Below are 25,526 nucleotides of genomic sequence, written 5' to 3'. Positions count from 1 at the left end.
TTAGACATTAAGTCTGTTTGTTTTCAAAATCTGAATCTTAAGCATTAAGTGTGTTTGTTATTCTTATTTTACAACCACTTAATGGGTGTGAATGATTAAGATATATAATAAAATCTTAATATCATTAAGATATCTATTTAAGAATTTCTACAAAAATGACAGTTTACCGCTACTCCATCTATTTTCACCACCACTATTTCAGCCATAACTACAACCACTGTCAATCATCACCACCTACCATTCACAACCACCATCCTCGGCCCAATTACCACTATCGTCAGTCACCAAAATAAATCATCACCATCGTCGTCATTATCCATCATTTGCAATCATCACCACCAACCAATATCACATCTACTAATTATTATCAATAATTTCATAATTAGTCAATATTATATATTTCTAATTGTCATATATCATCATTCACCATCGACATTAACTATCAATAACATTCCACTACTAATTATCAGTTTTCAACACAAACAACCACAGTTAATCACTATATATTGTCAACCACTATACCATAAGATATTACTCATAACTAGGGGTGCTCACGGTTCGGTTTGGATCGGTTTTTATTTAAAAAATAACCAAACCAATTGAGTCGGTTTTTTAAATTGTCAAATCAAACCAAACCAAACGATATCGGTTTTTACTATTCGGTTTTTGTCGGTTTTTATCGGTTTTTCAGTTTTTTCGGTTTTTGTCGGTTTTTAAAATACCTTGTAGTCACTATTTGAATAAACAGAAAATAAATTTCAAAAGTATTTTCTTATTATAAATTTCATTGTAGCCAGTAGCTACTAGCCAAAATTGACGCATACATGTTTAATAATAGAGAATGACTCACCTAAAGTTTTATTATTTGTAATTGTGAGTAGCTTTTCTGTGTATGAAGTCTATATTTTATTTATTTTTACTTTATTTAGTATAATTCAAAAGAATGGCTCAAGATCAAAAATATAAAAAATCAATATAAATTGTATTTTTTTCATAAAAATATTAAAATACACACACATATATATACAAATTTAATTTTTAAAATATGTATATATAAAGTCGGTTTGATTCCGTTTTTTCGGTTTTTTTAGACTTGAAACCAAAACCAAACCAAATATAGTCGGTTTTTAAATTTAAAAACCAAACCAAATCAAACCAAATAAATGTCGGTTTTTTTTTCCGATTTGATTTGGTTATCGGTTTGGTTCGGTTTTTTGATTTTTCGTGTTCAGCCCTACTCATAACCACCATCATCGGCAAAACATCATCCCAAATCGACGCACAATCACTATCGTTAGTCATCACCGTCAATTGCCAAATAAAAAATTTAAAATAGTTTATAGATATAACATTATTATCATTTTATTTTTATTATTTTTAAACAAAGGTAACTTTTATACATTTAAATCTTGAGAAAACAATCAGTCTTAAATATTTAGTATTCAGATCTTAATGAAACATCTTAATATTTAGATGTGTATTCAGATTCAAACTTCTCAATCTTGATGTATATCTTAATATTCAAATATTCATTCAGATTTAGACCTCTAAATATTAATGCACATCTTAATAATCATACGTGCATTAAGATTCAAGCGTCTTAATCTTAAGGAAAACTAATAAGACCTTAAAAAGTTTGATAAAATATACTAATGATACATGTATCAGGTTTGTTAAACATAATAATTGTGCATAGAGTTGAAACACAGATACATGTATCACATTTGAGTAAGTATCAACTTGTATGCATCGACTACACCATGTGTTAGATTGTATTTGTTGAACAGGTATTCGTCAAATGTAGCATCTCTTTCGGATCTCATTCGTATCTCTCCTCCATCTAATTACATGTATTTATCAAATGTAGTTTGTATCAGGTTGTATTCGTTAATATAATTTATATTTGCCGAATACATTTTATATCTAGCATCTCTACTCTCTCTCTCTTTCAATCTCGCTCGCCTTTCTCATCTCTTAAATTGTTGCTATAAATTATAGTTATGCAAACCATATCTACTACTCTCTTCATTCCATATTAAGTGAATTTTTGAGAGATTTTTCAGTGTTCAAAATAATTGAATTGTTCAAAGTTCAAAATAAACGTTTGAAACTTTTTCCATATTTGTCCTTTCATTTATTGAAGGTTTATATTTTCTAGGAGATAAATCATACTACTTGCAAAGTTATATTTATGATTTTACAAAGGACAATAGTGGAAAGTATGATTCAAATTATGTCCTTGAATGTTTTTCTTTATATATGTGCATTGCCTCACAAATTCACTTAATATGGAATGGAGGGAGTAATAATTAATAGTTATGATTCAAATTATACCTGGGATTATTTTTTTTCAAATGTCATTTAGCAAAGTTGATATTTATAGTGCTACACTCATTGCCTAAAAAAATTAAAAAGAAAAGAAGTATGACAACTCGATAATATATAAGATCCTAAAAATCCATCAAATACTTCTAAAGTCCTCTATGACAATTCGATGTGATACATTTTTTAAAATCAAGAATACAATTTTATATTTAAAAATATATTTTTATACTCTTAATAAGACTATTTATAATCACATAAAAAATATATATATATATATATATATATATATATATATAAATTTCATTATCACCCAAACAAGACAATATAAGGTGTTGCCTATTATTATTTTTAATGTAAAAAGACGAATCCTTCATTTTTGGAGTCAAATTGAAATAACGTATCCTAAGGGCAACCTTGCTAAGCAATAAGTATGGGGCCATTGTGTCACAGTGTCGACCCCTTCCTTTTTTTTCAAGTTGAAGTTCAATATTTGTATTAGTATTTCGATTAAAATTTATTTTTAAAAATATATATTTTATAATAAAAAGTTTTTTTTATAAATAAGACATAGACTTGAATTTTTAATTAAGGATGAAAGACGGAATAAATCGGATCCATCGTGTCACATTTGTAGTTTATACATGATGCTATATAACTTTAAACCACGGCGAAATTTTGTAGCATCGTTATGGTATATTCTGCCGACAGAAACTTTATATATATATATTTGTCTATTTATTTTTATATAAAAAAATAAACTATCCTTCAATTCTTTGTCATCTGGAGTACCTTTTTGCCATCATCACATTTAATTGTTTGTTCTTTTAAATTTTCTGCCGTGCCATGCTATCACTACATATATTATTAGTAAAGAAAGAACTATAACTTCTGACAGAAGCGTCATTTTTGAATGAGCTCTGCATTGTATGTTTTGAATTTTGTTGAAATTTTAATACGGACTTTTGATATGAGGTAAAAAATAAAATAAAAAAAATATTATAATAATAACAATAATATATTTAATGTAATTTTATAAATATATTCAGTATGTATTTCTGCGTGCACACTATTTTTCTTAAATTTTACTTATAAAATTACACGAGATACCCAATTGTTGTTGGATGAGGTGAAAAAGTAATTTTGTAGTAGTTGTAGACTTGAAGTGTAGTAGATAGATAATTAAATGGCTTTCAACGAACATTAAATTTGTAACTCTATTTGACACTTGATTTTTAATTTTAATTTTTTTTTGTTTTCCCACTTGGTGTATGGTATTCACATTGAAGTCCGATTAAATCCAAATTAACGCTCACGTTGAGAGGTAAAGTGTTCCGTTCCGTATTCAAGGGAACTCAAATCCAAAATTTCTTGATTAAAAATGAAGAAATACTTACCACTCCACCCTAATTGTCGATGGTTATTTGGCACTTTATTAGTTGAAAGCAATTGAATTATTTGAAGAAAAGTTGCGTATGATATGTGTGGCCGACACATCTTTTTGATTTGGATGGGTCACGTTAATGGGCTCCACCACAAGAGTGGGGGGCCATTAGACACGTTCACACAGTTCATATCACCATAAAAGCCCAAGAAAAATCTTCATGAAATCTCTATTTGATTTATAGTGAAAATGCTTGGTGCACATAAATATAATATTAATATTATTATTGTTGATTTATTGAACTAGTAAAATTTTATGAAATTATTTTGCGGAATAACTAGCTATCATTCTGTAGGTTTGTTGAATCATTGAAATTTTTATAAAATTATATGTTTGAAAATTTGTGATAACATTTTCACATTTATAGAAGATATATAAATTAAAAAAGAGAAAATTACACCTAATAGATCAATTGTGAAACTATTTATTTAAATTGAACTCAATCCAAACTATTTATTCTTAATAGACTCATGACTCAATATATTTATCCTCTTACCTCACTTTTTTTCTTTTAATTTCGCGCATGACATCATGCTGACGTCAGCATCACTATTCATCTTTGATACCATCATAGTATATATATACTCTCATGGTATCAAACGTATATTTATGTCAGTGCTCCTTTCCTTGTTTGATACCATCAGAGTATATTACATACTCTAATGGTATTAAATGCGCGAAATAGTTTAAAATAAGGGGTATAAAAATAATGGAATATTCAATTATAAATAATTTTCTTTTTTCGTGTATAACAATAATTATCTCATTTAAAAACTCAAATACATATCCAAATAACTTTTAACTTCAAATTAACTTAATTTTGTATCACGAATTTTAAATTGTGGTCAAATGACTTTTAATCGAATTTCAGTGACGAAAATGCAATTTGCTATTTTGCTCTAGTTAAAGCAGTGAACCGAATTGGGAAACCTCATCATTTATTGGTCGGTGTATCAATAATTGAACTTTATTTAAATGCTACTTTCTCAATTTTAAAATATTTGTCATAATATATATAATTTTTTTTTTTAAAATCAAATGATTAAAATTTTGAATAATCTTTTAAGATGTATTGGAGAGAGATGATAAAGATAAAACATGACGTAACTTCAAATTATCGAGGATATAACTTAAGATAGAAGTGTGTGAAGAATATGTATTGGGATAGAAAATTAGTAAATAACTTAATATTGTCTTGCTTGGAATGACATGTGTTTGTGATTGTACTAATTGTATTATTGTAATTTTTAACCATTATTTATTATTATTTTTATTAACATATCCTCATATGTTATTTATCATATAATTTTATTATTGTTTCGACTCTTATGTAATAGTCTTTGCATTGATTCCTTATTATTTTCTATATTCTCTTCATTATCTTTTTTTTTTTACACTAAATTTGTTGCGTCGATGATCTTTAGAAATAATTTCTCTATCTTACTTAGTGTAAAATTTCTGTATATTTTATTCTTTTCAAACGTTGGATGTCACTAAATATTATATTTTTATATAATTTTTAATATTTTCACAATTGAATTTCAAAAAATAAAATGTGATAAAGTATTTTGGGACGGAGTCGGTACTGACTCTATATAATATGAACCTTCTCACTATTCAAACCAAAATTACTACACTTACAAACACACAATTAATTCTTCTTCCTCACAAGAGAAAGAAATCATGAATTTTATCTCATCTTTCGCTAAGACCGCCGGCGGCGAATCCACCGACGAGACAAAAAAAGCCGGCGGCGAGGAATCTGGTTCCACAACAGAGCTTTTCGCCAGTGCAAAAGTGTTAGCAGACGCTGCTCAAAGCCAATTCAACAAAGATTCCGGCAAAATCGATAACAAAAAAGTGGCCGAAGCAGCTGCTGATGTGCTCGACGCGGCACAGAAATACGGAAAGTTAGACGAAACTCAAGGAATTGGACAGTACGTTGAAAAAGCCGAAACTTATCTCCACAAGTACGGTTCCGATGCTCCGGCCGCTGTCTCCGTCGATAAACCTCCAGCCGCCGCACCGGATGCTGAAGAAGCAAAAGTAACAGCTCCTGCTTCGGAATCGGCTCCGGCACCAGCTCCGGCATCGGAACCGGCACCGGCACCGGCACCGGAGGAAGACAAAAAGAGTGGAGGAGCAGATTATCTTAAGATGGCTGGTGATTTCTTAGGCAAAAAGTAATTTAGAGTCTAATTAGCTTTTTAATTATGGCCTGTGCTTTTAATTATGGCTAATGTTATATTCCAGTTGTTTTTTCTCTTTTCTGAATTCGCAACTGTTCCACTGCTGGCGGGCGAAGATATGAGTTTTCTTCGCCGCTGGAGTTGGATTTATGGGAATATGTATGTAAGTTGGCCATTCTCCGCATAGCGGAGCTTTACTGCCCGCCCTGTATGTAAGTTGTGTGTATGTATGTGTAATTCAGTGTGATTTTAACGTGTATTTTGTGTTTGTTTGGATTTATTAGCCTGATCTTCGTGTCTAAAAAGTCAAAAATTATATGAATATGATAATACTATAATTGATGTGAAGCTTTATATTTTCATCCAGCCAAACATATAAATACACTAGTAATAAGATAGATTTTTAACTATTTACTAACCTTTAAATTTGTCACGATTCGAATGACACTCATCTCAATCCACCGAGATAAGTCAGTTTTATACCCAATGAAAAGTAGATGCGGAAGAAAAAGAAAAGAATCAAAATTTAACTTAAGCGAAAACACGTAAAAGAAACTCAACATCCCCAAGATTGGTTGTCACGTGTATAAGTCACTAATTTATTATCGAAGTACAAAAAGAAATACAGTCACAATGTCTTTGTCTCTAGAATAGGACTAAAACATAAGAAAAGAGCAAGAAATATCCGCTAGATAGATGTAACAGCTACCTCGACACTCGGAATGATAGCCTCGGATATAGTAGAAAATGCTAGAAGATCAAGCAGGTCTGGGCTCACAACCTACACAAGTGTGGAAGCAATGGGTGAGTACCAAACAACACGGTACTCAGCAAGTGGATAGCTAAAACTAAGCAAAGCTTAATAGATATAAGTACTCCTGTCCTCCCAACCGAACCTCCTTAACTACAACCTGCATAAAATCAGTCCAACTCTACACTTGTACAATAACAACAGTAATACAGTCCACAAATACTCATCAATAGTCTCGTCAATGAATCATACCAAGACAAGTTCAGCACACACAGAGCAATATGGGGATAAGCATAAATTCACAAATATCAAAAAGGTGCAATGCAGTGCAATGAAATGATGCATGTCTGTCCTATCGGTACATATCCGCTGAATCACAGTCCAGAACCCATGGGGGACATTTCTGTCCATGTAACCTGCCACGAAACGTGTGGCCCGTCCCCTCAACATATATATCTTGCCACATAGCGTGTGGCCCGACCCCTTTTATTTCATAATACTTGCCACGGAGAGTGTGGTCCGACCCCTTTGTTTCATATCATTTTCAGTCTCAACACAATATGTCAGAACCAATGCAATTAATTCATGTTCATATAATTCACGATAATAAAATGACAACAACAATAATTTTTCCTATCTCACACCAACATAGTCATTTCATATATCCAAAATAAACTCACTATCACAACATATCAATTCCACCAATACATGTCATTAAATCACTATTTTATACCCCTCATCTCCATTTTTAAGGCCAATCATACAGTCAATAATCAGTCCAATTCTCATTACTTCCCAGTACACATAACATGGAAATACAAGCATCTACAAGCTTAAACTGAGGTTTAGAAATTCACTTGTCTTAATTAATCAAGCAATCACTCCGGAACTTGAGTCTTCCCTTTTTGTTGGGCCTCCAAATAAGTATTATCTAATCAAATAAATAACCACAATAAGATTTCGAAACTAACAACACTCATATTATTATATGTCTAGCCTAGACCCAATACTCACACAAATTTATAATCAAGTTCCCAAATCTTGATGTCAATTAATAAATCAAATATTATATTTTCTAAATTTCAAGCCTAGGTTAAGTCTCAATTTCTCTAAATACACCAATACACATATTTAATATGGATAAATAAATTCGGAGCACCTAAACAATTTTAACCCCATTCAAAATTATGATAGAAAAATAAAGAGATCTCAGAACCAATAACCTGTATAGATTCGCATAAACCCAAGATTTCCCCAATTCTTTGTTTGTGGTGGCATAGCATTAATATTTAATTGACAGTGAGTATGGAATTTACGGACAGAACAAAGAAGTGAAAAAGAAAGACTCAAAACTTATAATCTTTCTATAAGAATGTCAACTTTATCAATCATTACCTACAGGCAATCATGAAACTTCTATCCATTAATATACCACTACTAATTGCTAAAAAAAATTAATATGGAAAGAGATATCCCAAGGTACCTGAAGCTATTTTCTCAATGAGACCCTTAGGGCTTTGCTTCCGTCGGTCTCTTTCTCGTTTTTTTTTTCTTCTCAAATTATATTCTAAATAAATGTTACATTCACCAACTTAACTTAATTTATATGAGCAAAATAGAATAGGGTCTTAAAAAAAATATCAATTTAGCCCACCAATTAAATTAATTCTCTAAAATTATCCCTTAACTAATTAACCGAAGTTACCGAAAGGTCTAAAATTTTCAACTTAAATTTACGAAAAGGGTCTTCTATGAAAGGAGGAGAATCCGTTCTCAAAATGATCTAACGGGTCATTACAAAATTTTATTTGCGATTTTCATACTCACTTATTTTGGATCATATCCCCGTGAGATAAGTTAAAAATGCGTTAAATTTTCTTAATCATAACTCTCCAATACTTTTTTAATGTACATCTGCCTTTTCTTGATTGATTATATTCAATCTCTCATACCTTTTTATTGAAGCATTCGTGCATTTTTTCTTCACGTGCTCATTTTATTTTGAATATGATCATCTCTAATAATCTTTTATCGTTTTTGTATGGCCACATTATCTTATGTTAATTGGTTTACGATCCGATTTATTCATTTACAAAATATATTTGAACTTGTTTAAGGCATCTTAAGATTTATTGATTTCTTTTTGGCCTTAAAAGGGAGTAAATTGTAAATTTAGAAGAAAATTTATTTTCTCTATCTGTCAAACTTTTACAAAAGCAAAATCTAGCGTTGACAAGAGTCATTATATCTTAGCGCTTTTCTATAAAAATGTTGTCGGTTTATTTATAGAAACTTTTTTTTTTCTTGGACTATTTTAATACACATCTAATTATGACTGGTGAAAATTAATTTTAATTTGAATACTTTCAATATTCTAGATGCAATAATTTGTACGTTTCAAGTTAATGAGTTCTATCAAATTTTCGAGTTTCGCCCTTGCTAACCAGAATCAATTATTAAACTCCTATATTGCGTATTACTATGTAGTAAAAATTTAAGTTAATTTAATTAATTTTTAATTGTGCTATCTTATTGAAAAAAGATAGAAAAAAAGAAAGCAAATTAGCAATATTTTAATTATGCGTATTAATTAATTGTGAGATTGTCCGTTTTTTATTCTATTTATATGAAGAAGTGGCCTTAGTATTATGCGGAAAATAATCGTTGTTCACTTGTATTAAGCTTTACTCTACAACCATAAAATTTCGAAACTTTTGTGTAACGTCACATTTTTTAGTAAAAATCTCTAAAGCTTCTATATAAATTTTCACATTTACCATTTTTATTCATTTGAATCACATTTATTTCCTTCAATGTACTAATTTTCTTATTAATTATCCAAACAAAAAAAAATATGGACGCCCTTTTTGCTAAAGGAAAGGAATTTCTCAGTTCCAAAAATGATGACAAAGAAACTTCCAATCGTCGTGAAAGAACAAAACATGATGATGACGTGGATAATTCCGATGACCGCCTTGAGAGGAAACCTTCCGACAGGTCCGACGATGAAAATGATGGAGGGAGGCCCGACGGCACCGGACGAGGTGGCGGCAAGACAGGCGGGGACGGAAGTGGTGGCCGTAAAATGGCGGCAAGCGGTGGTGCCGGCCGCGGTGCTCATGATCCAAATGAGCACAAACAACCAACAACCTCTGAGCTAATGGCTAGCGCGAAGCTGGTGGCTGCAGCTGCGCAATCCCAATTAGGTGGCGGTGTCGAGGGCAAACCAAAAGAAGAGTTGGACACCGGAAAGCTTGCCGGAGCCGCCGCCGATCTTCTTTCCGCCGCTTCACATTACGGGAAACTTGGTGATGAAGGAATTGGTAAGTATATCGGACAAGCTGAGGATTATCTCCACGGCTACGAGCTTAATAATTCGAAACCCAACAAAGCTGCTGGTGATATCGGTACTGGTACCACTACCGGACCCAAAAAAAGTACTTCTAGTACATCACCCAAGAACTCATCGGAGCTCCGTCCAAGGGGCAATGTCAAAGAAGATGATGATAATAATGATAATGATGAGCACGGAGAGACTATGAGGAAAGAAAAGAAGATGATGCCGTCAAAGAAACAATCCAGTGACAATTACGACCATGATCGTGATGAAGGTGATGATGATCGTGCTAGAGGTGAGTATTTGGATCATGCAATTGTTATATTATAACTTTTTTTCTCGACCAAACACATGATTTTTTTTTAACTTTTTGAGTGACGATGAGATTTGAAAAGAGACCATCGATCCAATTTTACAAATTTAAGGTGAGATCATATTTTTAATTATTTCTTAATCTCATGTTATAATAGGACGCGACGATCATGAACGTTTTGAGGAAAGTGATGATTATCACAGAGGTGGACACGATGAAATTGAAGGAATGCGCAGGAAAAAATCTGACAGTCATAGCCACGAACATGCAGATGAAGACGATGGTCGTTCTGGAGGTGGATATGGTGATTACATCAAAAAAGCTCAAGGAATATTCAAGGAAAAAGACAATGATGATCCAGAGAAAGATGATGGTAAATCCGGTGAAGGGTATGACGATTATATAAAAAAAGCTCAATGTATGTTCAAGAAAGATTCTGGCGATTCTGCTAAGGACGATGAGAACAAAACAGATTATCTTAAAATGGCTGGAAGTTTCTTCAAGTAATTAATAATAATTAAGAAGTGTGAAATTATACTAAGTATTAAGTATGTTATTATTGTTGTTGTAATAATAAGAACAAAGAAGCATAGACTAATTGTAACATAGAATATCATCATCTGTTGATCAATTCTTTTGTTAATTTGATTTCTTTCCTAAAGTTTTATTTAGAATTTTTAGCTATAGTTTTATTTGAATTGTAATAATGGAAACAAGTACAGCGTGGCTATGAGTTGCCATGCAAATATTAATGTACATGTCAAAAAGAATACATATATATATAACTTTTATTTGATTAAAATTTTTTGTGGGCTAGCTTTTTTTTTTTAAATGAAAAAATTAAATAAAATATTTATTAAATTAATTTTTTTTATTCAAAGTAATTTACTAATTATTAATTATTACCTAAAATGGCCAGAATTTTCATTTTTTTTGTTGTTACCTCTTGGGCCTTGGCGGTGTGATATAGCTATTTTAGGGCAAATAACCAAAAAAAACTAGTTACCTCTCGTTGCCCTCTCTGCCTCACATAATATTTTCTTCATATCTCTCTCTTTGAATCATTTTTATTTTAAATTTTGTGTGACATATTATTTTATCCATTTTGAAAATAATCTTATATATTTATATTTGAAATTAATTTAATTTTTAAAATTCGACCTATCACAAACGTGAATCGTTTCAATGAGTGATATATTAAAATGAACTCATATATAAAATTTGAAATTGCTTAGAGAAAATTTGAGTTGATCAGAATTAAAAAGATTTAATTCCTATAAACATTGACTATTTTTAACATAGAAAACCTAAGTGAAGAGCACATACACATATTTTAATATTGTATTGCTTAAATTAACTCTCTTTTTAGTTATTGGAGAGTTATTAAAAAGAGAATATTTATTGAAGATTGATTAAGATTCTACATGATTAAAACTACTCCCTCTAGTCCATATTAGTGAATCATTAGAAATTTTTTTATAATTCAAAATAAGTGAATTTTTCAAAGTTAAAAGAAAATAACTTTTTTTTCTTCATATTTATCCTTTAGTTAGTGAAGTTCTTAACTACTTTACATTTTCTAATAGAACAATTTGAGAGTAACCAAAATGATAATAGGGGTGTACAAGCGCCCCCCCTCCCCCCAAACAATTCACTTAATATGACTTAGGGAGAAATAAATGATATAATAGTTAAAACACATAATTTCTCAAAGAGAGTATACATAAAAAAATGCGACAAGAAAAATAGTTACGTTCTTTTTTTTTTCATACATTTTTTCTTGTCCAATATTAACTTGACACACTTCTTAAGAAGTAATAAATAAAACGACAATTTTAATTTATCACTTTTTGAATTTAATAAATTCAATAATATATTAAAAATAATTATAATTAATAATAAAAATAAATTAAAACTAAGTGATAATTATTCCTGATTTTTTTTTATATTGTACAAGTAAACGAATATATACATTCAAACATTTTGCATTTTTATTGTATGAAGTTGTGGACTGCCAATGAAGTTCTTGCTTAGTCCAAATTCTGATATTTACACCTCTTTTCCTCTTGATCTGCTTGATGTTAAAAAAGTGAAGAGCTTTGAAGTCAACATTTTAGAATTTGATCTTCCGTAAATGTGAATCGTTTCAAGCAAATAACATATTAAAAAATGTAAAATATTGAGATAAGTTCAATTTAAATTTTGAGATTGGTTAGAATAAATTTGAGTTGATTGGGATTGGGAAAGAAAATTCAGCTCATTAAGGAAGTTGAACTACTGCAATGTATAAATATTGTATAATAGTATATATTATACATATTTAATGCACAGTTATACATAATACATACATGATTTTACATTATTTATATAATATCAAGACATTACATATACATATGACCATTTTAGATGAAAATAACTTAACACCAATCCAATCGTGACACTTTTTTGCAATTACGAAAACTACAACAAACTCCCTGAACAAATGTTTTGTCCGTTAACTTATAGCACTTCTAGAATTGAAAAAAACAACAAATCATTCTTAATTGTCCAGTACGTCACTCTTTATTTTTTCTATCTCAAAGGAGTTCAGTCCCCAAGAATGAACAAGCAAGACTACAAAGCTACCTTCCTTTCTTATAAATATCGCATCATAATATACGCTTGCTGAAACATAAAATGCCTATCGTACAATAAGATATATGACATAAATCCATACATATCAATTTGTTGCTTTAAATAGTATGTATCTATGAAAATATATGACGAAAAGATATTTTCTGGTCCCCTAAGTCGGGCATGCTTGTGTGTTGGGGGGGGGGGGGGTAGTAATGGAGTGTTGCCACGAAGAAATAAGAAAATAAAAGACCGTTTACTTATAGCACTTTTAGAATGAAAAAAACAGGTCATTTTTAGTTGTCCAGTACGCCACTCTTTGTTTTTCCTATCTCAAGGGAGTTCAGTCCCTAAGAATGAACAAACAAGACTACAAAGCTACCTTTCTTGCCTATAAATATCGCATCATAGTATACGCTTGCTGAAACATAAAATGCCTATTGTAAAATAAGGTGAATGACATAAATCTATACATATCAATTTGTCGCTTTAAATAGCATGAATCTATGAAACTATATGACGAAAAGATATTTTTTGGTCCCCTAAGCTGGGAGATGCTTGTGTGAATGGGGGTAGGAGTGGAGTGTTGCCACGAAGAAATAAGAAAATAAAAAATCGCTTTGCGTTGGATGCTCTTTAACTTTTCCACAAATATATAGACATTATTCGTATAATATCGATATATTACATAAATATGCAGTTATAAAATTAAAAAAATTTGATGACATATTTGTCCCCGCATTTAGTTCTTCTAATTTTTTCAACCTCACATTTAATAAAGTTAGCCGTCAAAGTTGATATATTAATTTCATCTAGCAAGAATTCATTCTTCAACAAATTCGCAAAATAGCAACACAAGAAAAAATGGTACTCCTACACCTACAATTTCCTAACAATTTTTTTTTTATTAAAAATAATAATAATAAAATAATAAAAACATTAAACATTCCACTTGTCTATCTGGTATAATACAGTATAGTCCAACGTAAAATCTCCTCACAGTTTTCTCCGAATACAAACAGAAGAGAAAGAAAAAAGAGAGAGACCTATACAAAAAAAAATCCAATTTTATTTGCTTTGGTCTCTCTCTTTTTCTTCTCTTTATGTATAAAATTTTCTGGCAATTTTTGAAATCACCCTTTAATTTAAAGTAAGTTCATCTTTTCTTGAATCTTTCATTTCTGATTCTGCAAAAAAAATAATCTTGTTTTGATGGTGATTAGGTTTCAAGATTGGATTTTTATGAACTTTGTGGATTTCTTGTGTTTTGTAATTGTTATTACATGTTAGATGGATGAATCTGTTTGTGGGGTTGGATTTTTTGTGGGTATTTTGTGATTGATGTAATGCTTATTGATTTGTCAAGTACTGTGGAAATTGGAATTCAAGATTCTAGCTTTTTAACCCCTTTTTGGGGTTTGGAGCTTTCTTGTTTTTTTTTTACTCTTGTTTTGTGTATTTAATTTTAGTTTGAAAAGGAAGAGTTGGAGAAAAGTTTTGATTTTTGAAACTTTGCTGATGTGATTGTAATGGTATGCATTTGTTAATGATTGTTTGAATCAGTACTTGTCATTAGATCAGTAAATTTTGGGTGTGTGAATTGAACTAGAGTGGTGTAAGGTGTCATAGTTAGGCTCCGGTGCGAAAGGACATTGTTTCAGATCCCACAGTTGTCATCAACAATGACAACAACATATCTGGTGTAATCCCATAAGTGGGGTCTGGGGAGGGTGGTGTATATGCAGTTTTACTCCTACAACTGTCGTCATTTGTAAAATTAATGTGCAGTTGTACAAAATTAGACATGATCAGAAATGATCATGTTCGGCAGAAATGCAAGTTGTACATGTAAAGAGTGAAATGAAAGAAGGTCGCTTGAGATGATTAGTCATGTACATCGACCTCTTAATGCACCGGCATATAGGTGTGACACTACGGCGATGGAATATGTTAAAGGGGATGAGTTAATCCTAAAATCTTAAAAAAGAAGTTGTCTAGAAAGATTTACTATCTCTTGAAAGGCATGTAAATTTAGCGCATAAAGGGATACAATAGGAAAAAAAGATCTATATAGGCTGTATGAATTTGTTGGAATTAAGGTTTAGTCATGTTGATATATTAGGTCCAATTTTTGCTAGGAGTCTTTTACTCTTTTAGCCTTGTTAGAGATCTGCATGGTAGTAGAGAATGTAGAGAACTATAGTGTTAGAGAATCTAAATTTTACACATTGAATTTATACGGGTCTGAATGGAGTTCTATAATTGTGAGGAGACATATACCATACCCCGACTAACTTGCGATAGCGACATCATCGTTGTTGTTATAATAAAATGAGCTAGAGTGACCAAGGTCGGTTTTTCCTTCTTTAAGAGTGTTTGGTCGATACTGGACTGATTGAAGGAGTACCCTAGAGCTGAGTCTTTAGTGTCAAGTTATCTCTCTTTGAACATTATCTGATCTCCAAGCATAATCTTGTAGTGAAGGAATTATTCTAACTACATACCTGAGGAGTACATTGATGTATGCATATCCGGTGGCTTTCCATTATTAATTGCAACAATTGTGAAATTAGAACTGAATTATGATTACAAATTATATGGTTGAAATTTAGAGAACGATGGCACTCATTTCTTAGATGAAGACATACTATGTGAAATTAAAATAGGATGACTGAATGGAGGATTGCTACAGGAGTGTTATATGGTAAGATGATATCCGCCGAAATGAATGGCAAGTTCTATAGAATGTTGTGAACCCATGATGTTTTATAGGAGTTAAGCACTAAAATATCCATAGGATTATTGTTGTAAAGATTTGATTGTTAAGATGAATGATCGAATGTGCAGTCAAGTTGTTTATGATTTGTTTTTCTAGTGATTTAGAGAATATTAAAAATAATTCCTTCTTGCTGATGCATAATGATATGAAGTTATTCATTATTTCTATTGAAAACTATTTGAGAGGGCTGTGATTGCAGTTTATGAGGTATGCAAACATCAGCTCTTCTCTTTCTCATAATTGTTTGCTTAGGGATGGCTGACAAATGCCGCATTTTTTTTAACTCTATATTTCAGGTTCAAAAGAGGTGCTTCAAATTGAACAAGTGTTTTCTGTCAGATCCTTATTGTACTAGTTGCGCTGTGCTATGTGGAAATCCATTTCAAATGTCATCACAAGTTTTGGTCAGAAGAAGGATTCTGCTGTGCCGAGTCAAACTTGTCACGAATACTCAGACGATGATGATATCTGTTCTAATGAAAGCACCGAGGAAGGACTAGAATGCCCAATATGTTGGGAATCATTTAACATTGTTGAGAATGTTCCCTATGTATTGTGGTGTGGCCACTCTCTTTGTAAGAATTGTCTGTTGGGACTTAAATCAGCTTCCATGAAGATATCCACTCAACAAGTCCAGATTCCATTGTTCGTTTCCTGCCCATGGTGTAATTTGCTGACTCTTCGATTGTTTTACCAGGGAAATCTCAAATTTCCTAGAAAGAACTTCTTCCTCCTCTGGATGGTGGAGAGCAGAAATGGTGACAGGACGAAGTCTCCGTCTACCATATACAGGGATCAACTAATGTGCTCCTCCCCTTGTACTTCAAATACCAGGAACCCGAGTTCTGTCACGAACTGCAGGAGGGCTCATCGTATAGGCTCTTCAGGGTCTGGCACTAGTGGTCCTAACAATACAAATGAAACCCCTACAATGCAACGGGCCCAGTTTTCTCTTCAGAAGTCCCTTGATTTCTTTTTCCGGTTGACATCCAAATTTCCGTTGGTTGTTGTACTTCTTCTGGTTGTTATATTTGTGATACCTTCCAGTGTGGGCATCTTGATTCTATACCTGGTGATCACAATTCTCTTTGGACTTCCATCTTTGCTAGTTATATACTTCGCTTATCCTGCTCTAGATTGGCTGGTGAGAGAGATTACTGCTTGAAGTGTTTCCGTTCAATTTGTTTGAGAATTATTTGTTATGAGTTTCGAGAATGTAATACATAGTTCTATTTTGCACTAGTAAACAATGTCTCATCAGTTTGATCTTAGTTTTCATATCAAGAGATGGTGTAAATAGTTGTTGATTTTCGTGGAAGTTAATGTTAATATTCCTTCAAAGTTTGTATCTGCTGTTGTTAATGGATGAATGATATCACGGGGTTTCTCTTTCTACTATAACTGTGTTGAGATAGATTTGTTTTCCTCCAAGGGATTACAACTTGACATCACTATTGTTTTATGATGTTCTTATGAAATATTATATATGGCAAGTATTGTGCCTCAGTATATTTTCATGTTTTTCCAACAAATGAAGTAAAAGTTGGATCCACCAATTTACAATTTTTACAGTTTTCTTATAAATGGTGCTTATTTAAAAGCATGAACATGTTGATGGCATTTTTCCAGTTCTTCTGATCTTATTTGCCTTCTCTATCACCTTTAGCTCTTCGTTTTTTCGATGTTGATCAGCTTGTTCTTTGGCTCCTCCTGCAATGCTTTCAATCCTTCCAACCTCATTGTTGAAATGTCTCCTTGCTTTTGCCCTACGCCTGTCTAATTCAGCCTGTAATTTCATTTTTTCATTTGATAATAGTTCAGCCTGTAATATTCAGTATGTAGTAGGTAAATAAATGAATTCCAGAAGATCAACTATAAGAAAAATTTAAGATAGAATCAACCTCAACTCTCTCCAAGTCGCGCTTTGCTTTCTTCTTCTTCTTAGTCTCCCATTCCGCAATTTCTTTTATGAGCTTCTTGTACCTAAAACTTCTCTTCTTAGTAAAAGGGTAACAAGTAGTTCATATAATAGAACAATGAAATGTAATTTTCAATATGCAGTCATATCACTTTCTCTGTCCTTTTCGGATGAAAAGAGTATAAGTGAAGGTTTTCTAGTGTGATGGCAATTGAAAGGCATCAGTTTAGCAACGTACCTTTCTCTGATCTTCTCCATTTCTTCTTTCTCCCAAATATCTGCCTTAGAATATCCACTTGGTGGCTTTATTGTATTTAGCGGTTTAGTTATGTCTGGTTGTGATAAAGATTGTCTAGTTGGCTGAACAGCAGGAGCGGAAACAGGAACCTCAGGAGCTTTGGGAGTTCTGATATCGATGCTTTTGTCTGGAAATGTAGATGTTTTCTTCATAGATGGAGCTCTTTTGGCCTTTTCAACAACTTCACTTTCAGATTTGCTATCTCCAAACGTTGGCGTCTTCTTAATGGATGGAGCTTGTTTGGCCTTTTCAACAACTTCACTTTCAGGTTTGCTATCTCCAAAAGTCGGTTTCTTCTTAATAGATGGCGCAGATTTAACTGGTTCTGGATTGAATGTTGCTGACCTTATCGGTACACTTTTATATGGATCTTTTGTAGCTTCATCTTATATAAGTCAATGTTAAGAAGAACAGGGGAAACAGATTAGGATGACAAATGAAATGACTAGTCCTTATTATTTAACTAAGAAATCCAATGGTTCAAACTATTTCTTGATTTCACTGTTTATTCATTTCACAATTTTGAAATTCAATTTTTCGATGTCTAAGTGGCCTTTGGATAGAAATCACGAGGATGTGTATTTGTTCTGGAATCTGTTATTGAGAGGAAAAGGGTCGATTTTCCTACCCCCAGAGGGTAAGGTATTTTCATTTTGGACCAGTTGTAAGAGAGGAGGGATTCAAACCCCTGACATCATGGTTCGTAGCCACGTTGTCTAATCCTCATTCCATCTACAGCTCGTTTATTATGATTCTTATGAACTAAGAAAGACGACGGAACATTGCAAATTTCTTCCTACCTGAGAGCTTTTCCGGTTTCTTAGCAATATCCTCTGCTTTATTTTTATTCTTTGTCGAAGGTTTATCACCTCTGCTATTTGTCCTTCTGTGGTCATATTCACTCTTTTCTTCGATTGATGTTACAGCAAATGCAGCTGCAGCCACCGCAGCTGGATAGTCAACACTATCACTGGAATCATAATCACGACTCATTGTTCTTATAAACTGTCTGTGCAACCAGCTAGGTGTTTTTTTCGTGTCTGCCAAAACAAAAAACAAACTTTTAGAATGTTCTTGTTTTCCTATGATTTAGATTTTGAGTCTTGAGTTACTTACTACCTTTAAAAGGTTGAGTTTTCTGTGGTGGTATTGTTCTATCTCTTGTACTGCTGCTGCTGCCACCTTTCTCTTCTTCACCTGTACCGGAAAATCTCACCCTAGAACAGTTGTGTTAATTGCAACACGACGAAAAAACTTATTTCTTATGCTAGAATTTGAAGTTGACGGTCTACGTTACCTCATTTGCTTTAGCATATCCATTCTTCTTTTGTGTAATGGAGCCTTATTTTGAAGCTATTTCAAAGATCAGATATAAAAATGAAACTTTATTTGAAGAAGCGCAAGAAAAAAGGAAGCCTTTTTGTCAGGTATAAAAGCTTTGCTGCTTTTGAAGGAATTTTAAGGACTAAGCTAAGGTATCTTTGCATGTAAGGCTTGGTTTTGGATCTGGAAACAAACTTATCAAACATTCTTTTCTTGTGCTAAATGGTTTGCTTTCTCTTGAAGAGATTCAAATTCCTTTTACAGTTAATGGTTAAAAACACACCTAAGGTATCCCTTTTTTTCGAGTTTCATACCTGAACTTTTACCAACTAGGCGACTCGCACACCAGATAGTTTAGGTATGAAATTTGAAAAAATCGGGATATCCAGAAAGTTGAGAAAGTAGTAGAATCTTTAGTTCTTTTCAGGTTATATAGATGTGAATTCCTTAATCAGAAACCAATAGAAGAAATAAAGAAAGCAAAACTGACAATGTAGTATAAAGCAACTTTTAAACCAATAAAACAAACTAGTATAAGTTTAATCTGAAACTTCTCTCAACATGTTGATAAGAAGGACCTAATGTATTTATCCTAACATAAAAACTAAACTAATAAGTTGAACTTTGTGATGTATCTATGCACAAGCAGGAGCTTGAAACCCTCTCAAGGTAGCAAAGACGATAGATTGAGGAGCAACACTGATGGGCAACGTTGGATCAACGAGCTTAGGATTCATTTCCGGGATGTCCAATGATGAAGTGAGCTTCAATGGAGTTCCATTTAGCAACAACACATCACTTTGAATGTTGCCATCTTTTGGAGTCAAATGGTACTCTTCTCTTTGATGTATAGACTCAACACTATCAGGATATATATTTATAGAGACAACACTATCAGGGTATATATTCAAGTCATCCACCACAGAGACATCAAAGGTAGTTGACTTATCCATGTTAATTAGTAGTACTGTAATACCCTGAAAGACAAAAACAAGGATTTTTCAGATAGCATTAAACATCATACAACAACAACAACAACATACCCAGTGTAATCTCACAGGGTTTGGGGAGGGTAGAGTATATGCAGACCGTACCTCTACCTCGTGGAGGTAGAGAGGCTTTTTCCTTGATAAAGATCATAGTAAAGTTGAAATCTTTGATAGTGTTCTTGTTACTTACACTTGTCTTTGAGCAATGTGCGTAAGTGCGGATGTAGGGAGAGCCTTCATGAGTAACAGAAAGGACATTCTTTCCCATAAGCTTATGCCATAGAAGAGCACTACAAAAATCATCAAAAAACTTGGTAAAATACCTAAACTTTAGCATGAAAGGAGGACATTTGAGATCACGAGAATCGCGTTTTTAAGTACCCGTAGTAATCTGGATTTGGGATGAAAGTAGTTGTGTTGAGAAGACCATAGTTTCCTCCAATTAAGGATTGTCTACAGTATACCTTATGGTTGAAAGTTGATGTCATTCCCAATTGATCCAAGTACCTACAACAACACCAAGACTTGACATAAGACACATTCTATCCCATGATCGATGAAAAAAGATTTGTTTTACGTGTTATCAGACTTGATATGAAGAGTTACCAGAAACCGTTGACGAAGGTGTGTGAAGTGGTTTTGCCACCACTATTATAAGCTCCACCAGATTCACCAACCCAAGGTCCAGTTGATGGTGAAAACAACTTAGCATCATTTTCAACATTCTTAAATGTTTGAGCTATTTGACTTAGGTAAAATGGATTCTGAAGTTTGTCAATCAGAGTTGGATCAACACCTGCAATGTATACCAATACAAACATTCTTCAACACAGAGTTTAAATCCTGGATCTGCCTCGAAATGCAACAACATACATTGTTATATACCTTCTCCAAGGTTGTAAATATGATGTGTCAATCCATCGACGATGCCCGGACCGGTTGTTTGAAGGAACTCTTGGAACCATTTTTTATCATAAAATCCACCAGGAGCCAAGATTTTTGGTCTATTAGCAGGGTTAGGATACATATGTGTGACAAGTTTCTTCAATTTCTTGACATCATTACCATATTGTTGAGCATTTATTCTTGCAGCAACTCCACTTCCACAAAGCTCATTACCTAACAAAAATTAATGTTGGTATTTTTTTTATAAACAAGTTTTAACAAAAAAAAAAAGAAAGAATTTAACGAATTTTTGCTGTTTAGCGATAAAATTTCATTAGACCTAATTCATATGAGTCAATTTTGTATCCCTTTTTGATAGTGTATTTCATCAATGATTTTGCATTGAATTGATTCCAATCTCCAACCCAAAGAGTTGTATGTTCTTCCTCTGATGGTATTCTTCCAATTAAAGCATTAAATGAAAATGTTATTGCAGCCCTGCATAAATTTTCACACACAAAAAAATTTGAAATATTATTAACTTAGGTTTAGGAGTTGCAATAAGAAAATAATGTAATTACATCATAACTTGATACACCATTTAGTTAGTCTTATTACCACATAAATAATTCATGCATAACTTATTCTTGAATCGACTGAAGGAGAGTCTTAGAGCAACAATAATTTTTGTGTGACTTATACGTTACGAATTACGTTATATCAGTTGAGGTGTGGGAAGGAGACTCTACGTGAACACGAGATGCGTGGTACGAGGTCAAGAATTCAATGAGCTTACCCTGTTTTGTTGAACATATCATGCAATTCATCCCATCTATTCATGTGGAGACAGCCATCACCAAATCCAAAAAGTCCATCAGATTTTTTCTCAAAATTTGAGCATTTTTTGGGGTATTTTCCAACTTTGTAGTATACTTGATCTTGCAATGAACCTCCTATTCTGATTCTTAGTGGATTGAATGCTGCAATTTTATTTTATTTTAAAAAAAAATTAAGATAATAAAATATTATTTACAAGCTAAAAAAACAAAAAGAACAAAAAAAACTGCAAATATAACGTATTTCAACCAAGAAGTTTATTTTAGACAATAAAAACAAGATTGGGCATGAAAACTATGAGAACAGCTAAAGTAAAAGACAAATTTCCATAATTAAACTCTACTTTTAAGAAAAAAAAGTTAGAATTATGTTTACATTATTATAATTCTCTCTTTTCTATTTCGTTCTTATGCAATAATACAGAGGTAGACTCGAAATTTAAATTACTCAAAATTTAAACTTGATAAGTTTGATTTATAAGATACAAATTCACTAAATTTATAGTACAATTAAAATTATAAGTTCAGATCTAATATTTGTTAAGAATTTAATGAATTATTATACATAAATCTATATTTCATATTAAAAATACTGAATTTAAATGAATAATTTCTTGTTCAAAGAAACAAATTAATATTATATTCAAATGGCCTATATTTACCCATACCTTATTTTTTTTAAATGATTATTTACATGCACGCACACACATATAATAAAGAAATTAAAGCAATAAACTATGGTACCACTAACCTTTAACAGCATTTGCAAGAATCCTGTTTTTCAAGTCCTGCATAAATATATTTTTTATAAAATCAATCAATAAAAAATCTCTTAATATTTTTTTTTCTCTTCAAGAAATAATTATACAACAACATAATCAGCGTAGTCGCAGACCTTACCTCCATCTTTATGAGGTAGAGAGACTATTTTCGATAAATCTTAGTTATAAAACTTGAAGAGATAATCAAAATAATTTTTTTTTTCTTTTACCAGATTAAGGAGACCGACTTTTTCCCATGGACATTGATTATAATCACATTTATTTTCTGGCCACCAATCTAAAGTTGCACATATGAAATTATCATCTGTTTGGGCTATAGATGTAACTCCTTTCACCATAACTTTTAATTCATCTGAATTAGACAAATTAAGAAAACATGATGACACTAAAAGAACAAAACAAAACAACTTAGTTGTTCTTGAATCCATGTTTTATTTTTTATTGATTAATCAATAAAAAATTGAGAGAGAAAGAGGAAGAATGTAATAAAAATTTTGTAGGTTGATACGTTTGTATAGAAAAAAAATATATAGTGGGCTAAGGACTATAAATCCTAGTTGGCTACTATTACAAAATTAAATGTTGTACTAAATCAAATATGATTTTATTAAGAAAAAAATTAATTATCCTTTTTTTTATTCTAGATATTAAGAGAGCAAATTTTGTGAGGACTCAACAAAATAAAGATAAATTTCTTCTTGCTATTACAAGTAGGATTTTGAGTTTATGTAATACTGACAAAATAAAAAATTACTACACTACCAATTATTTTGACCTGTAATAAAAGGTAACTCTTTAAAAATTAGCCTATGACAATGTCAATTAAGAAAAACTGCACGTGGACAATAAGGAGAATTAAATAAAATTTTCAATAGTTAATTAAAGGATAGATTCTAGGAAAGTTATTTCTAATGAAGTTTGGTAAGAAAATAATTGGCATTCCTCCAAAATAAATTAAAACATTATCTCAAATATAAATTTTTTACTACACCAATTTCAATATTGATGTGGATAATCTTCTTTTTTCCGAGAATTCAATTTTGAAATTTCCCGAAATTCAAAAAACTTTCTATTTTCACTTCAAATTACTCATAAAAATTCAGAAATAATTTCAATTTGTACTCATATACAAACATAACTCCAATTTTCAAATACCATTTTTCAACTAGAAAACAAATACTAAAGTACTTTTTTTTCCCTTTCAAATTTCACAATTTTTAGATCCAAATACTCACTAAACATAATCTTAATTATATTTCAGATGACCGCTTTGTTGGATATTTTGTGATAAATTGCATGGTAATTTCAAGTGCCATAGAACATAATTTTGAATCTACAATTTACATCTTTAACATCATCATCAATTTTTTCTTGCTCAAGCAGAAGCATAGTCAAAATTTTAGATTTTCAAAATTACTGAATTCTAAATTAAAATTTAATATATTTTTAAATATAAATATAATATTAGAATTAAATTATTGATTCAACTTCAATCAAACTCGTAATTGAAACGCTAGTTCCACTATTGTGTTCAAGGTTAAAAGAACCACGAGTAAAAAATGTTTGTAGTAAAAGTTTTCCTTAAAAAAAAGCAGCACAAGTGAACATCATGCTTCACCTTTGCACAAGAAACTTTGCTGCTTGTCACATGACTAATGCATTTTATGATCCTCATAGCATGGTAAAAACACCCACAAAAAAACAAATAATTAATTATGTTGCACTAGAATGAGATAAACATAATATATGAGCTCATTAAAAGCAATTCAAAAAAAAAAAAAGTAAACAATACAAATCTTACTACTTTAAGGTAATTATATGTCTTCATTTTAGTTTTTGAAATTATTTTTCGTACCATATTTACTTTATGACTAGATTCATGCTAGATATATATATTTGTCACACTCAGATACATATATCTTAAATACATATGAATCATATTAATTAGGTGTAATTTGTTCCAAATATACTATATCCTAGCGTGATTCACGTGTATCTGAGATACACCAACTTTCTTGCTCGCATTTTTTCTATCTCAATCGTCTCTTTCCCTATGTATCTATATTTCAGAATGTATCTGATATCAAATATACATGTATCTATCAAAACATACATGTTGACTCTCTCTCTCTCACCTCTCTCCTCTCTCACGTACGTCTCTCCCTATGTATCTGTATTTCAGAATGTAACTAGTATTTTTAATTTGATATATGTATCTGACTTGAAATTTGAAGGAGTGGTGCATCTGATATGAAATCTGATACAAAATTATTAATTAGTGAAACAATATGTAATTATTTTAAACTATAGAATAGATTAATATTTTTGATAGAAATATTTGTATAATTAAGTAGTTTTTTCAAAAATAAAAAATAATGACCATTCCCTCGGTTAAATTGGGGCAGGAGTAACAAAAGAGTTTGGCATAAAATTGTCTCTATAAATATTATCATATGATGGTCAGACTTTGCAAGAAAATAGATAGAAAGATGGTGCAATTGGATATTTTCAATCATCACTTTGAACTAGCAAAATGCATGAAGTTATTACTAGCTTTGAGTGACTTGTAACCAACAACTAGTGTTTAAGAAAAAAGAGTATAAAATATCTTTGAATTATTGAAATTGGTATAAAAATATTCTCCATTGACTTATTGACTCCATAATACTCTTGGCGCCAATCTTTACGGCCCTATAATCCCTTAATACCAACGGCCCCATTAGCAAATATAATTAGAATTTTCATTT

The 25,526-nt window shown here is 31.6% G+C and overlaps 5 protein-coding genes across 9 annotated transcripts; 3 read left to right on the top strand and 2 right to left on the bottom strand.

Annotated features, from left to right (window-relative positions):
- The first annotated feature begins 5,376 nt into the window (after window positions 1-5,376).
- On the top strand, window positions 5,377-6,231 carry LOC129880108 (nodulin-related protein 2-like). The gene has a single exon (XM_055953987.1). The coding sequence runs from the start codon at window positions 5,450-5,452 to the stop codon at window positions 5,951-5,953; it is 504 nt and encodes a 167-aa protein (XP_055809962.1). The 5' UTR covers window positions 5,377-5,449; the 3' UTR covers window positions 5,954-6,231.
- Window positions 6,232-9,027: 2,796 nt separating this feature from the next.
- LOC129874725 (uncharacterized) lies at window positions 9,028-11,078 on the top strand. The gene is made up of 2 exons (XM_055950066.1): window positions 9,028-10,338; window positions 10,514-11,078. The coding sequence occupies exons 1-2, from the start codon at window positions 9,561-9,563 to the stop codon at window positions 10,861-10,863; spliced, it is 1,128 nt and encodes a 375-aa protein (XP_055806041.1). The 5' UTR covers window positions 9,028-9,560; the 3' UTR covers window positions 10,864-11,078.
- Window positions 11,079-13,966: 2,888 nt separating this feature from the next.
- LOC129880107 (uncharacterized) lies at window positions 13,967-17,019 on the top strand. Its single transcript, XM_055953985.1, has 2 exons — window positions 13,967-14,119; window positions 16,045-17,019. Exon 2 carries the CDS (start codon window positions 16,116-16,118, stop codon window positions 16,911-16,913), a length of 798 nt encoding a protein of 265 aa, XP_055809960.1. The 5' UTR covers window positions 13,967-14,119; window positions 16,045-16,115; the 3' UTR covers window positions 16,914-17,019.
- A 133-nt stretch (window positions 17,020-17,152) lies between these two features.
- LOC129880106 (remorin-like) lies at window positions 17,153-19,396 on the bottom strand. Of its 5 annotated transcripts, none has more exons than XM_055953980.1 (6): window positions 19,262-19,396; window positions 19,081-19,181; window positions 18,765-19,004; window positions 17,905-18,349; window positions 17,650-17,731; window positions 17,153-17,570 (listed from the first exon to the last, which is right to left on the bottom strand). In XM_055953980.1, exons 1-6 carry the CDS (start codon window positions 19,282-19,284, stop codon window positions 17,343-17,345), a joined length of 1,119 nt encoding a protein of 372 aa, XP_055809955.1. In that variant the 5' UTR covers window positions 19,285-19,396; the 3' UTR covers window positions 17,153-17,342. The 5 variants fall into 5 exon arrangements, with proteins under 5 accessions (XP_055809955.1, XP_055809957.1, XP_055809956.1 ...); XM_055953982.1 differs by having other exon boundaries at window positions 17,153-17,534; XM_055953981.1 differs by having other exon boundaries at window positions 19,084-19,181.
- A 362-nt stretch (window positions 19,397-19,758) lies between these two features.
- Window positions 19,759-23,272, bottom strand: LOC129880105 (heparanase-like protein 2). The gene is made up of 9 exons (XM_055953979.1): window positions 22,989-23,272; window positions 22,749-22,785; window positions 21,958-22,141; window positions 21,502-21,659; window positions 21,162-21,395; window positions 20,883-21,072; window positions 20,658-20,783; window positions 20,467-20,566; window positions 19,759-20,264 (listed from the first exon to the last, which is right to left on the bottom strand). The coding sequence occupies exons 1-9, from the start codon at window positions 23,205-23,207 to the stop codon at window positions 19,923-19,925; spliced, it is 1,590 nt and encodes a 529-aa protein (XP_055809954.1). The 5' UTR covers window positions 23,208-23,272; the 3' UTR covers window positions 19,759-19,922.
- Between the last annotated feature and the right edge of the window lie 2,254 nt (window positions 23,273-25,526).

Source organism: Solanum dulcamara, chromosome 2, assembly GCF_947179165.1.
Source record: "Solanum dulcamara chromosome 2, daSolDulc1.2, whole genome shotgun sequence".
NCBI lineage: Eukaryota > Viridiplantae > Streptophyta > Magnoliopsida > Solanales > Solanaceae > Solanum > Solanum dulcamara.
This window is presented reverse-complemented; position numbering and strand designations above follow the sequence as displayed.

Coding starts and splice junctions, on each gene's coding strand:
- LOC129880108 (XM_055953987.1), top strand. CDS start 5,450: ATGAATTTTATCTCATCTTTCGCTAAGACCGCCGGCGGCGAATCCACC.
- LOC129874725 (XM_055950066.1), top strand. CDS start 9,561: ATGGACGCCCTTTTTGCTAAAGGAAAGGAATTTCTCAGTTCCAAAAAT. Junction 10,339..10,513: donor TGATGATGATCGTGCTAGAG/GTGAGTATTTGG, acceptor ATGTTATAATAG/GACGCGACGATCATGAACGT.
- LOC129880107 (XM_055953985.1), top strand. CDS start 16,116: ATGTGGAAATCCATTTCAAATGTCATCACAAGTTTTGGTCAGAAGAAG.
- LOC129880106 (XM_055953980.1), bottom strand. CDS start 19,284: ATGGATATGCTAAAGCAAATGAG. Junction 18,350..18,764: donor GAAACCGGAAAAGCTCTCAG/GTAGGAAGAAAT, acceptor GACTTATATAAG/ATGAAGCTACAAAAGATCCA. Junction 17,732..17,904: donor ATGGAGAAGATCAGAGAAAG/GTACGTTGCTAA, acceptor GAGAAGTTTTAG/GTACAAGAAGCTCATAAAAG.
- LOC129880105 (XM_055953979.1), bottom strand. CDS start 23,207: ATGGATTCAAGAACAACTAAGTTGTTTTGTTTTGTTCTTTTAGTGTCA. Junction 21,660..21,957: donor GATATGTTCAACAAAACAGG/GTAAGCTCATTG, acceptor AAATTTATGCAG/GGCTGCAATAACATTTTCAT. Junction 20,567..20,657: donor CCAAATCCAGATTACTACGG/GTACTTAAAAAC, acceptor TGATTTTTGTAG/TGCTCTTCTATGGCATAAGC.